At 41.1% G+C, this 13,882-nt stretch overlaps 2 protein-coding genes across 2 annotated transcripts in view; one reads left to right on the forward strand and one right to left on the reverse strand.

Annotated features, from left to right (window-relative positions):
- Positions 1 to 2,080: 2,080 nt before the first annotated feature.
- Positions 2,081 to 11,594, reverse strand: PTGR3 (prostaglandin reductase 3). Its single transcript, XM_073331777.1, has 2 exons — positions 10,517 to 11,594; positions 2,081 to 3,874 (listed from the first exon to the last, which is right to left on the reverse strand). Exons 1-2 carry the CDS (start codon positions 10,822 to 10,824, stop codon positions 2,950 to 2,952), a joined length of 1,233 nt encoding a protein of 410 aa, XP_073187878.1. The 5' UTR covers positions 10,825 to 11,594; the 3' UTR covers positions 2,081 to 2,949.
- A 2,031-nt stretch (positions 11,595 to 13,625) lies between these two features.
- TSHZ1 (teashirt zinc finger homeobox 1) overlaps positions 13,626 to 13,882 on the forward strand; it is a 56,242-nt gene continuing 55,985 nt past the window's right edge. Inside the window, exon 1 of the mRNA XM_073331778.1 lies at positions 13,626 to 13,882. This exon is cut by the window's right edge and continues 427 nt beyond it. The gene's annotated coding sequence lies outside the window, so the exon portion shown is untranslated.

Below are 13,882 nucleotides of genomic sequence, written 5' to 3' on the forward strand. Positions count from 1 at the left end.
TAGACAACAAAAGTCTTTAGAATCAGTAAACAGGGAATTCAGGTTCTACATATAAAGAAGCTGAACTTTGGTAATAATGTTACAAGTGTATTGAAGTGCTGAAGAGTAGCTCAAAAGCCACAATTAGAACAAAAACAAATAATGTCACATTTGAATATAAATATAAGAATGTGCCAAATGTGCCTCTATTCCCTGATCTTATTTGTATTAGTGATGGAGCTTGTGGCAGTTACTACTTTTCTAAATAATCTTTAGGCATATAACAGTTTATGAAATACTGAACGTCATAGATGCACATGGTACACTACTATACATAATAAATCTTAGGCCAAATGCACAACTTGAGTTATCCGATTTCAAAATATTGTTCTTCATGAGGAAGTTCCCTGCACACTACAGACTGTTAACAACTATGGTTCCTTGTCTGGACTTTATCAGTTAGTACAGATCTGAATTGTTTTCTCAGACACTTGTATTGCCCATGGATATGAATATTTTAACACCCCCCCTCCTTTTTTTTAACACTAGAGAGGACCAGTCACATTGGAGTAAAAATATATCACATTAGGACTCTCTGACTGTGGTCTGATCTTGTGAGGTTTTGAGTGCCTTGCCTTTATCTGGCATCAAAAAGTAAAAGGAGTAGGAGTAAAAACAAACCCATCCCACCATGGTAACTAGTTAGCAGCAAGCCACATGGTTTGAGGAACCCTAGAATGTCCCTGTAGAATAATCTAGGCTTGCTTGATTATAAGAAAAAGCAAAGAGTTTGAAAATGCGATGACTGACACAACTCTACCTTCTCCTGAAAACACCTGAACTGATACCAACATTCAAAAATGGCAGAAAAGGAATGATTCTTTGCTGGATACTAATCTGTTAACCAGTAATAACAGATGTAAACTATCAAATTACAGTGGGAATGCAATATTAAATCATAAATTGAAAAGTGATTTAACTTTTCTATGGGTTCCAGGTTTGTTAGTATAATTGAAGCATTTACCTACCAAATATTACTTTCAAGAAAGCTAAATCTTATGTGCACAACCAGTCCTGATTATTGCCCAAGATGTAAAATTAACCCTGGATTTTTTTTTCTATTTAATATGGGAATGTCCTATGATACAAGGGAACTAGAAGTTTATCATCAGATGCCTGATCCTGTGAGCTGCCAGTGCTCTCAAAGTCCATTAAAATTAAAATACTCTGACTTCAATGGGTACAGCTGGATCAACCCCTAAAAGTGTAACTACATTAATGAACAGTATAAAACAGTAATGAACAGTATAAAAGATTTACTGTTTTGGAAAATGTTACCATGTCTATGTTGTATTCCCATTTTACGTCTAGGTAATAGCACCTCCTCAGCCAGGAATAACTTTCAAAACAGAACAAATATTTTAACTGAACCCACTGTGTAAACCATGGATTCTTAAACTTCATTGCACCGTGACCCCCTTCTGACAACAAAAGTTACTACATGGCCCCAAGGCAGGGGACTGAAACCTGAGTCTGCCCGAGCACTGCTGCTCTGGGGGTGGGGGTGGGGGCAAAGCCCGAGCTTCACCACCCTGGGTAGGGGGGCCCTAAGCCAAAGCCCAAGGACTTCATCCCTGGGCAGGGGGCCTGTACCCTGAGCCCCACTGCCCAGGGCTGAGGCCAAAGGCTGAGCCCTAGACGGTGAGACTCGGGCTTTGGCCCTGGGTAGTGGAGCACCGGTTTCGGCTTTGGCCCCAGGTCCTAGCCAGTCTAACGCCAGCCCTGTCGACCCCATTAAAATGGGGTTGTGACCAACTTTGGGGTCTGACCCACAGTTTGAGAACCGCTGGTGTAAACTATTCCCTAGTTATGTTTTTATTTATACATATGTGTATTGGGCACAGAGAATTTATACAAATGACCTTGCTCTTTGCCATAAGGCCTACACAGTAGCAATACTAAATAATAACTACTAACTTTGCTATGAGAAGCTGTACCAAATATTCATCACTGTTTTAAGGACATTATAATATACTGCACCTCTATGGAAGAGCTAAGCTACAAGAAGTGTATCAATATGAAAAAATACCACACACACAGAGATAGCTTTCTGCACTTTATTAAATTGTTAGTACAAGTAAAGGACCTCAATACATGTAAACACAATTCAGAACTAAAGCCCAATTAGCTCATTTAGTAGTTTAATGGGGAGAATAAAGGGTAAACAATAAAGATAATAAACACCAGGGCAAAGGTATAAGATGACTATTCCAAAAGGTAACCAAAGACTTGAATGAAAATGGCAGGGTTATGTATAGTTGCAAACTCTGAAATTTTTTTTTTAAATTGTGAGTATGTGTGTTCCCTCCTTCCCTCTTCTCCCCACCCCACTTCATTTTTCTGCCATGTTAGAACTAATGGATAGATTTTCCATATAGAACTGGTCATGAAATCTGATTACCATGCACAATGTATCATTACTGAGTTTGCAACCCAAAAAAGTAAAAAGATAATTTTTAACTTTGGTTTCCCAGAAATGTCAAGCATTAACAAAGCATCAACAAAATGTTTTGTTTTGCTGTACATGAAAGATATTTTTAAAATCACAGGATCTAAATTGCAGAAATGTAATGTTTCCAAAAAGGATTTAAAAGCTTATCAAAAAAACTGATGGATCAGCCTCTGAATCATCATTTATTCTAACTGCCCAGAATAATGTTCATATCTAGTATTAGCCTGAGCACCACTGTCTGTAAAAGTTACAGAATCGAACACAAGCATGTTAAGTCCTTGCTACAGGCACTGGCTAAATTTAAGCTTTTTTTTTTTAAATCAAAACTTTTTATTAACAACTTAATATAGTTTTAATATACTATCCTTTACCAATTTTTTTTTAAAATGGTTTCTAGTAATTCTGAGGCATAAAGTGCCTATTTTCTCTCTCTTTTGATTTATATCATTGTTCTGTTTTTACAGCTTACTGTTGACAGAGTTAGGTAATTCAACTACAATTTTTCCAATGTTTTTTCCCATGTACATATAATCTACAGCACGGAATACAGACTCCAAGCCAGTGAACTTGCCCTCTGGAGACATGTCTCCGAGGTCCACCTCACAAACCAGTTCTCTACTTTTATACATTGTGAGTAAGTGCTCCATAGCCATTTTATATTCAGAAAGGTAATGGTTCAGGAAGAAACCCCGGATGCTGGCAGATTTCTTCAGCAGTTTTGCTGGCAACATTTCTGCTTTAACAGGCTGAAGGCCAGTAGGATTTTGATAGCCAGAGATAAACCCAATAACTATCAGGCGCCCTTTGGTAGCCAAGGAGTTGACAGCCAAGTCAAACATCTTTCCACCAACAGATTCATACACTACATCCATACCTTCTGGATAGTCCCTTTTAAGAACAGCAGCAACATTTTCAGTTTTGTAGTTGATGGGATGGTCACAGCCAATGGATTTCAGAAAGCCAGCCTTTTCATCACTGGAACAAGTTCCAATTACATGGCACTTTGCCTTCTTTGAAAGCTGCACAGCAAACTGGCCTGTTCCTCCTGATGCTGCGGTCACTAAAACCTTCTTGCCTTCAGACAATTCTCCAAGCTCCTTCAGACTGATGTACGCCGTTGCGCCACTTACCATTAGAGTAAGAAACTCAGGTTTCACAGAAGGTAGAAGAACTGCTTGTTTGGCAGGCACAACTGTATATTCAGCAAAAGAACCAGGTGTCATATAGGCCACAGCTTGGCCTACTGTGTATCTGGCACTAGCACTGAGGCCTAAAGCTACCACATCACCAATACCTTCAAAACCTGCATCAAACGGGGGTTTAACTGAAGTGTCATACCGGCCAGCTGAGTAGTTTATGTCAGATGCATTAATGCCGATAAATCTAGAAGAAAACAAAAATTTGTTAACATGCTTTCTTTGTCAAGTACTTTGCCATGTGAAAAAGCATCCACTTACATTTACTGGGTAAGATATAACAAGGCATATTCAAATATACCAGTAACTGGAAAAAATGTTCACCTCATACTATTAAAAAAAATGTCCGTATACATAGCATAGCAGTGATCTTAATCAGACTTTTGTACCTTAAGTTTCTAATATTGTAGAAATTTTAAATACTTTTTAAAAAATAAGACATTTCTGCATGGCCATTTTAACCACAATAAGCAAACCAAAAATAATTGTGTATGAGACTGGAAAATTAAAATTAATTGACCACTCTACAAAAGATATAAAAACAACTCTGTGGAATAAAATATGTGTAAAGTGCTAAATATGTTGATTCTGGCAACAAATTTACATTTCTGATTATAATAATATGTTAATGACTAACGATAATATTAAGTATAAATGTCATCTACAAGGTCATTGATCATAACATGTTACTGAAGGCAAGTTTTCTTTTTAATTATGATGTGATTATAGGAAATTTGCTAATTTCAACATTATTAAAATATTTTGATTTATACCAATTACTTGCAACACATCAAAACACCATTGTACAGAAGGACTGAAATTGTAACAGAGTATTGAATGTTTAGAAGTCCTATTGACCTCTAACAGGTGAAAAAGAATGCCAATGTTTTCAAAAAACACACATGTACACTAAACTTGATTAGCAGTAAAAGAGATAATCATGGTATCACAATCTACTTTAATTGTACAGGCGATATTTTACTAACAAGATTTTTCCATGTCAATGTAGTTCATAACTAAAATACCTTGCTACACAAAGGGAAAGTGGATGGGGAGCATCTGTTAACTAGAAAATGTGAAGAAGCTTGCACATGCAACAGAAGAATCCCAGATTTTTACTACATGTGGAAGCGATAACCTAAAGATTATAGAATTTGGTGTCATATGAAAAACTGTAGAAGTATGCAAACAGTGCAATTTTAATGGTCAGTTAGCAATATTTTCAAATTTTGTGTATGTGAGATTTTAAAGTGCTTACACACACAGTACACAAAGAAATGAGAAACTGAAAAATGCTTTATTTTGATTTTTTTTCAGTTCCTTATACTATGGAGAATCTCAGAGTTTCACTAATATAAAGTGTGTATCATACACACACATACAGCAAGACAGTCTTATTAATATAAATATATATAATATACACACAGGTGGAGAAAGAAGAATGTGACTTTTGTTGCTTTCCTTAATTCTGCATTAAATCCTCTGTTCAACTGTAACAAAGAATGTTTATGTCCTATTTATAGATACAAAAAAATCTACCATTCTCTTTTAATTTACATAATTCCAATGTCCCATTCTTTAAAAAACAAACAAACAACCACAAGCAGCTTCCACAGCAAAACATGTCTCCTCAGGACATTTGAAAAAAAGTACCAGAAAGCCAAGGCGCAATTGGTGCTACAACTCTGCATTAGATTAGAAAACCCAACTTTTAGCAGTGGGGTTTAAAAACAGAGAGATGGTTATCTCCCTCCTTTCCCTCCCTTATCCCTACAAGGAGAACCTTCAACCCATGGATTTACCACCTCTCCTCCACTTCCAGCCAATTTACCCCTGAATTAGCCTCCTACAGACAGAACCTCCTTCCTGGTGCAGAGATCCTATTCATGCGCCTTTGATTTTTGCACTATGTGAAACAGGCATTCCCTGTATGCAGTGCATCCTAAAGAAGGGAGGAATTAAAAAAAAAACACAACTTTTCTCCCCCACTCTTTGCAATCCCATTTTCTTTTCACCTAAGAAGCATCGTTCTTAAAATGGAAAGAGAGGGATAGAGCAAGACAGGTAAATAACCGTCTAAAGCTGGAAACTTTGTGTGTGTGTGTGGGGGGGGGGGTAAGGGAGGGGGGGAGGAAGGCGGAATGGAAGTACTGCAGTTAGCCAGATGTCTGGTAAGCAAGTGTCCTTAACATGCTGCTTTTTACCAGGAGAAAATTCAAATCATTCCCCATCTTTTCCCCTTCACCCGGCTCCACCAGCAGCTGAAACGTGTGTGCGTGAGAGAGAAGAGGGCGATGCAATGGCAGATCTCGGGGAAAGACACAGTGCAGAAGAAGTTGGTGCTTGCCTGGCACCTCCCCACCTTTTATGGTAACCGTAATAGGGGGAAAGTGCCAGTGTTGACACCAATAGGAGTGTGATGCCTCAGCGGGGCTTCGAGGCTCGGCCAGGGACTACGAGTGGGGGCATCTCTCTGAGGACATTCCATCCTAGCACTCCCTCCCTCTGGCCCCTATTCTCCACCCCGGCACCTCCACCTCCTTCTCCAGCACTTGGCCACTTGCAGCTATCCCTCCCATGCAAGGCTGGATGTGCAGATGCGGATGCCTTTCCATCTCAGCTGGAACTGGGGTCTGCGTCTCTTCGGTGGCTGTATTGCTAGGGGATTTTGAGATACGCACAGGTCAACCTGTGGAGAAACCATTTGAAAGACTGTTCTCTTGTTCGCGATCCCTGCATTTTCCATTTAAAACGGGGCTAGGCGCCTCAGCAAAAAAATAGATTATTAGGAGGAAATAAAGAAATGCGAACTACTATATAATGTGTACGTGGCTTGCTGGTAATATTTGTTCTTACCATTCCATTTCTCCCCCCCCCCCACCACCCCCCAGTCTTCCGAGCTGCCTCTGCTGTGTGAAATGATTCTCTCGGGACTAGGGGAATCATTATTATTAATCAATATAGTCTCCAAGCTTGCTAAAGTACTCCCCACCCCACGCTTTTTTCTCAACCCACCAATATTTGTATAACTCCCATTTGTGTTCGCATCTAGTTTTTTGTTGTTTTTTTTAAACGTAGTCTCCCTAAATTTCTCATATGCAAAAAATGATCAAACCACAAATGTCGGGATTCAAACGTACTGTCTAAATCCTTTCAAGGTACTATGAGGGAGATGGTTTGCTGTGCTGTGCCCCGGACGTTTTCAGACCCTTTCATTTTAAACGCAGAAATAAATTCAAGATCAACTTCCAAACTTGTGTCTGAGAGAGCGAGACGAGGTGGGTGTAGGGGGGGAGTAAAGAAGTGCACTCTGGGTTTGCAGTATGCCCTCAGAATTCTTTTCAAGTGATCTGTCTGTTTTAATTCCCAAATTTAAAATGCCTTTGTTATTTGACTATGGACGGTCTGGTGAGGGCACCGTCTTCCGCTATTTTCAAAATCTGAAGCGCTGAGACACCGAACCAGACTAGGGCTGGCTTTTCCCAAAATAATTACACACTCCGAGTCACCCGCTTTTTTTACACTGAAGCGTGCTGAACCCCTTACTATTGTTTATTATAAAACCAGGACGAGCCCGAGGAGGGGTGAAAATGCTGCTTCTCGCACCACAACAAAACGTAAGAGACAAATTCAGCACAAAAGCCTTCAACACAGAGACAAAACAAAGTAATCCAAACTAGGAGCGCAGAAGAAAAACAAATTCTCAACCCAAACACTCAGCAGAAATAATCCCCCACCCCTCCCACTGTGATCCGCCAAACCATGAATCAAAAACTCCCCCCCCCCTTCCATTTCAATAAACTTTTTTCCCCCATTGACTTCCACCTCAGCAGAAAATCGTTAAAAATATTTTGGAAACGAAATAACCTGTCACTCCTTTACAAAAAGCTCGAAAACATGGCATAATTTAGGGGAAACCTGGGCTTTTGTCTTTGGGTCGTTCTTCTGCAATAAAACAGAGGCACCTTTCTCCCTCTTGAAAATAGAGCGAATGCACATAAGAAGCGTAAATGGTTATGTTAAGGATTCTATTCCCCTTCTCCCTCCCTCCTTCACTCGAAAGAGAAAGTTTATTGTTTTAAATCGATTTCTAGTTTAAAAGCATTGCTCTGAGAGTAAAGGCTATGATGGATTTTTTCTGCTAAGAACTAAGGGAATCATCTTGGGTTATTTTTCCACCGAAGGAAAAAGGGGTGGAAAAGTCCCACTTAATAGAAGAGCATCTTTGAAAACCAATAAATACAAGGACCCCAAAGCAGTTTTCCACAGTATTCCCCTAAATCCAAAAGCAGATTTTACTGCGGTGAATGAGGATTGTTTTGCATAAAAAGCTCGAAGCAATTAATACTGTTCATGGGCGTGACTGGGACTAAAATGAACAAATCCGCAACTGCACCCTTCAAACTCAAACCATGTATTGTTTTGTTTTTAAGATCCTGTAGGCTTCTACCTATTGTAAAATGTGTTTTTAAGAATAAATAAAGCCAGGGACACATTTTGTCCTTTCGGGATGGGAAACAGCTTCCCCAGGCTAGTACAAAAGGGGAAAGGGAGGCTTGTTTCCTGCTGCAGCTCTCAGGAGGCACAAGCAGAGAATATATATATAGGGATGTGATGTGAGATTCCTCAGCAAATAATAATAAAGAGAAAACTCCACACAGCCCCAAACAATACAAAATGTTTCAACTCCAAACCTCAATTTATTATTTTTCCCCACTTCCACCCCTTTTTATAAACTGATATGTGTTAAAATACAGTAACTGCCTGGCTGAGTCTCTAGACCAGCTCCTGCTCTCACTCTGGTGCGAGCCCTCCACTGTGAGGTGTGCACGTCCCTCTGGCTCCCAGGGAGCCCACTCAGGACCAAGGAAGGGGGGGGGGGAGGAAGGAAGCGTTACACTGAACAAAATTAATTACATGAATAAATTTAAAATTTCATAGGAAAACAGGAGTGTGTGGGGGGGATTGGGGGAATTAGAGAACAACGACGTAACAACCTTATCATATCCAGCTAGGCAGAACTAAGACTTGCTACATTTTTCTGTAGCTGTTTGTAGTGTGAGGCAGTCGGGTCCCTTCCAAGAAAAGGAATTTAGCTACAGCCTGATGCCTGTTTCATGCCATTATTGTTTCAGGGCCATTCCTTATTAGATACAGCAAGTCAGGGCTTTAGACCTCTCTGGCTCTCTCCAACTCTCTCTCACAAAAATCCTATAGGTTGATGGCAGCAGCGGATTAAAGTTTTGTATGGAGCTTTTTCAGTCGCAGGAGAAGTCCATGCCTCTCTCTTCCGTGTGCAGGTATTGCAGATTACATACATTATGAATCCCCCCTCCCACACACAACAGAGATTAGATACAGATAAGGTACACACACATTTCTATTAAACTTCCAGTTTTGATCTCACATCTGTTAGTGTATTTCCACATGCACTGTCTTTAAACAACCAGTTCTACGTATGGAGAGGTTTTTGTTAGACAAGTCTTTTAAAAACAGGTTTCCCCCATTTCCTCTCTTGACAGCAACAGTTACATAATCTTCCTTGGGGTTTCCAGAGTTCCAGCTTCTACCAAGGAAAGTTAGACCTTTAAAGCTCCACTTTGTCTTAAGGAATGATACCATCTAGGCGGGAACTAATAAAAATAAAGAAGCCATTTGGGGAAAAGGTACATTTTGTCCTCACAGTCTTCATTTTATTGGGAGCTGACCAAGAAGCTTGAACGGACAGTACTAACTAGCACACAATTTACTGCTTATTATGTTAAGCAAAATGTCACATCTTTACTCCCTGGGTGACCCTGTTGGCCATTAAAAATAGCCAACAATTTAGAAATCCTACTTCCCATAGGAGACTCACAGTGGTAATAAACTTTCTAAAAGGCTAGAGAGGCTTATGCGGTTTGTTAAAAGCTTATGGCACATCGAGAAGCTTCTCCTTTCCTGGTTTTAATGTTTGCACTTCAGGGGGAAGAAGAGAATGGAAGTAAGTGGTGGCCAGACGGCTGAAGGGTGACAGGGAAAGGAGAGTCGCACTGACAGACTGAGGTCCTCTGCCAGTTCCTGTTGATTCAGACTCACTAAAGGTTAGTGACGTGGAGGACTACCGGTGGGAGGAACCCCTACAGACACACAGGGAAACATACTCGCGGTTGTACACATACATAACACATAAAACAATCACTGGTGGATGCTCTATCTACACTTACACACTCAGACCATGACTATAAATACCACAGTCACAGACTGCTATAAATTAACGTCACACCGACTTTTACATGGCTAAGACAGACACACACGCTGGTGGCTGTATGTAAATGTAACACACACGAACCTGGGAGGGACTTAGAAATCATGTTCTGGTTTTTCAGTCCCTCCTGAACACTTAGCCGCACGTGCAGCTTTCTGTTTAAGATCAAGCTGCCCTCTCCCACTTGAAAATAGTAGCTTGAAAATGGCTACTAAAAACAGGGATTTGTGAGGCTGTGCGCTCTTCCTCCGGGGTAGGAGAGTAAATACTGCTTCATCAGCTGCATTCGTAAGGAAGGAGAAACCCAAACAAAAGATGTAAAAATCCCCACCCAACCCAATGCGAGGGGAGGAAATGAATGTGGTCTCAGACATTCAAAACAAACAACAACAACCCAACAACAAAATCAAATTACCAGGCGCCAGATGGCAGCTGGTACAACCTGATAGGATGACAGAGCAAGAGAAGGCCACAGGAGGTGAGAAGTCAGAGGGAGTTTGAGCAGGAAAAGGGCTCAGACCCCACGGCTAGGAAGGCAGGTGAAGAGAGGAGTTGGGGGCTGGAGAGGGGAAGGGAACTCACCTGTTTCGGACAAGAAGATCTCCATCTCCCGGGAGTGGTACAGGCGCGTCCTGCCGCAGGGTAACAGCCTCTCGGAAGTTTGAGCTCAGCTTAGTCACCACCAGCTTCTTCATGGAGCTGGGGATAGACGAGCCCTGGAAATCCAGAAAGTGACGGGAGTAGGACATGTCCAGGATGGGCCGGGGCCGAGCACCACCAAAGCAGGACCCGAAGGGACCCTCCAGAGGGCACAGCTGCTGCCGCCGTCTCCTCCAGAACCGAGATCCCCAGCACCTCAGCAAAGCGCTGCTTTTTGTATTAAAACTCATTCCCAGCCTTGGACCTCTTTCCCACCCACCCTCATCACCCTCGGGGGGTGTCCAGCTAAGAGGATTCTTCGGACAGCTTGCAAAACCCACCACCACCAAACTCACAAGAGGAGACACTCTGACTCTCTGCACATAGCTATTTGTGTATGTAAATAACGTCTAATGTAGCAAGCTGCAGCCTGTCTGCGTCCTCCCAACCCAGCCCCTCCACAACACGGAAACACCAGAGAAGCAGCAGCACCAGCAAGATGATCCCCTAGAGCTGATCTTCATTTACCGTCACTAACATGAAACAGGAACAAAGTTCACCCTCCTAACACAGTCCCGCCTGCAAAGCTGCTGCAACAGCAAAAAAATGTGGGTGCGTGTGTTTGTGTGTGATCTGCAACAACACAGAAACACATGCATGCATGCCTCTGTATAATATAACCAAATCTGATCACCGCAGCCAGGGATTTCTTACTTTCGGTAAAATACAGATTTGCAAGATTTTCCGTTCAATTTTTGTTTTGTTTTTTAGTTTGCATGCTGCGTTTTAGCAAGGGATTTAAAATATGTAAATATAAAAACGTGCCGCATTCCCACCCCCACGCCCCTAGTTTATAAAAGACGGATATGATCCCTTTAAAAACGTTGAAAGAAAACACGAATAAATTATCAGATCAATAAGGTTAGAATAGTAAAGAGAAGTTGCAGCTAATCTTCTAATGTTGTTATTAAGAGCAGCTGGGGAGCTCCAGGCTGCCGATACAGGCACCGCCCCTTCCGTGCGAAACATTCACTTCCTCGCAAGGTGGTACAAATCAACCCAGAGCCGCTAGCAACCGCCAGTGGATACAGCACTTAGATTTGGGGGAGAATAAAAGCACTACGATTTATGAAAGGATTTAAAGCATCTTAAGGATTTTTGTGTGTGTTCTGTCTATAAAGAAAAAAATACTGCTGACGTCCTTCTAGTCGGGAGACACACACACGTGAAATGCACTTTATAGCCTCACGGATTTTATAGCTCTCTATAACCCGTGTACAGTTAAAAGAAACAGTGGATCCTTCTCCCACCCCCTTTTAGCTATGGCATTAAAAATGTTGCCATATATTTATTGTGGCCTAAAATATTTTTTCTACTCCCCCGTATCTTTAGGAGAGGATTTTTAAATCAACTTCTGCAATGCAGAATTACTTTTGGGAGAGTATTTATAGGAAATCAACTGGGAGGTTAAAGGACTCAAGTAAATGTTTTGATAGAACTGCCAGTCTGTACTTGGTGATGGTGGAAGTTAATTTAATAGATCTGTTGCAATGGTGTAGGAAGAATTCATGTATAACTCACATGGAATTAACTCCATCATTCCAATATGCACAACTCATTTCTTAATTGCATGGTATTAATCATTAAAATCATAATAAAATCACCTTTTTGCCTTAAAGGAAGCAAAGTTATAGCTTCAAGTGTTCTCCTTTAGGAATCAGTGTGTATTTTAATTTTCTTGCCTTAAAAAAAGGGGGGGGGGAACACCTTCTGTTCTTGCAGTTAGCAATATACGAATCCCTAGACATAAACTATGCAAAATCTGTTAGCAGTATTTCATATATTGCAGTTCTTGCTTTGCAATGTGTTGGTGTTTTAAATTAAGGGGGACCTGTAATCTCACACAAATCATCCTAAATTCAAGGAGGGGGAATAATGTTTTTGTGTGCCAAGGCTAGGTAGCATCTCTTGCTTTCTAAGTTTGCCAGGACTAGACATTTGCTTAAGTTAAATCAGCACATGCGTCTTGTATAGTACTTTAGCAAGTGGATTATAATAACAAAACCCCTCAATGTGTGCCTCACATGAGAAATATTTTATGCTATGCTGTATTAAGACTTTTTTTTGTCATATTGTTTAGCTCTGGAAAAAATGAAAACAAAGCAATTAAAAAGATTGACAGGTATGGGTTTGTGTGAGACCTATTTGTAATTGTCAGGGTGACGTTGGCAAGAGGAGGAGGAGTAAAAACTGAAGCAGGAAAAGCAAGCTCGATGTGTCTGTCTATCAGTTGAGACTGTCTGAAAGCTCTGGGATCTGAATGTGTTACATTTCAGTGAAAAGAGAAGAGAGGGAGAGTGGATCTCTTTCTCTCCCAGGAGTTTAAAGGGGGGGAAACAGTTCACGTTAATCTCTCCCACCCAGTGAATATCTTTTCTTTTTCTGCCCCTTTGCACACACTCTCTGGGGTTTTTCTTGGTTTTGGCTTTTTTTTGTTTTTCTGTTGCAGATCAAGATCAACCAAAAAAAATCCATGATAAAAATGTGTTTGAATTATATTTAGTATCAGAAGAAGCTGCTATCTGTGGAGGAAAAGAAAGGGGGGAGCAAGGCAGAAAAGTAGTCCTCTCCGGTGCTGACACTGTTTGATCTCTGACTGTTTGGAAGGTGGAGGAGTGACTGACATTTCCCATCCGGTGCATATGTATGTATGGGGACTTTACTCCTTTTTATTATTTGCTTTCTTGCTCTAAGACTAAGTGCTGAGAGGAGAAGGAGAGACTGGATCGACCTCGTTTTTTGCACAAAGAAAAAACTATTATCAGCGCAATAAAAAAAAACCAAACCAAACCCAGAGAAACCCAACAACAACAACACACAAATCCACGAGCTTGAAACAAGCCAGCGAGCGAGAAAGTTGCGCTTTGAGACTCTTTGATCTTGGAGAAAGGGGGGGTGGAGTGGGGAGTGACTGAATTTACCGTCTCATCGTTGCGGCTTGCTCAGTGCTCCACCGAGAAGAAGTGATTTAAGGGAGGGAGGAGAGGGGGGAGAAAAAGACGAAGGGGGGGGGGGGAGAGAAAAAAGAAGGAAAGCAAGAGAATGGATTTGGGCTGAAGATTGAACTGATCCAATCTATTCATTTTCCACATCTCTCCACTTGCATCTTCCCTGCCGCTGCTGCTGCGAGGACTGAAGAGCTTTGTCTTTTAAGGAACTTAAAAGAGGGGGAGAGAGAGAGAGAGCGCGAGCGAGGAAAATTAACCTCGTCAATGAAAACATTTCCCGAGCAAGTTTTTGGAGTGGCGG

Source organism: Lepidochelys kempii, chromosome 2 (genome assembly GCF_965140265.1).
Source record: "Lepidochelys kempii isolate rLepKem1 chromosome 2, rLepKem1.hap2, whole genome shotgun sequence".
Classification (NCBI taxonomy): domain Eukaryota; kingdom Metazoa; phylum Chordata; order Testudines; family Cheloniidae; genus Lepidochelys; species Lepidochelys kempii.

Bases quoted from the DNA above. Each gene is read 5' to 3' on its own strand.
- PTGR3 (XM_073331777.1), bottom strand. From the start codon at position 10,824: ATGAGTTTTAATACAAAAAGCAGCGCTTTGCTGAGGTGCTGGGGATCT. The intron at 3,875-10,516 runs GTGAGTTCCCTT...GTTTTCTTCTAG, and splicing joins GATCTTCTTGTCCGAAACAG to ATTTATCGGCATTAATGCAT.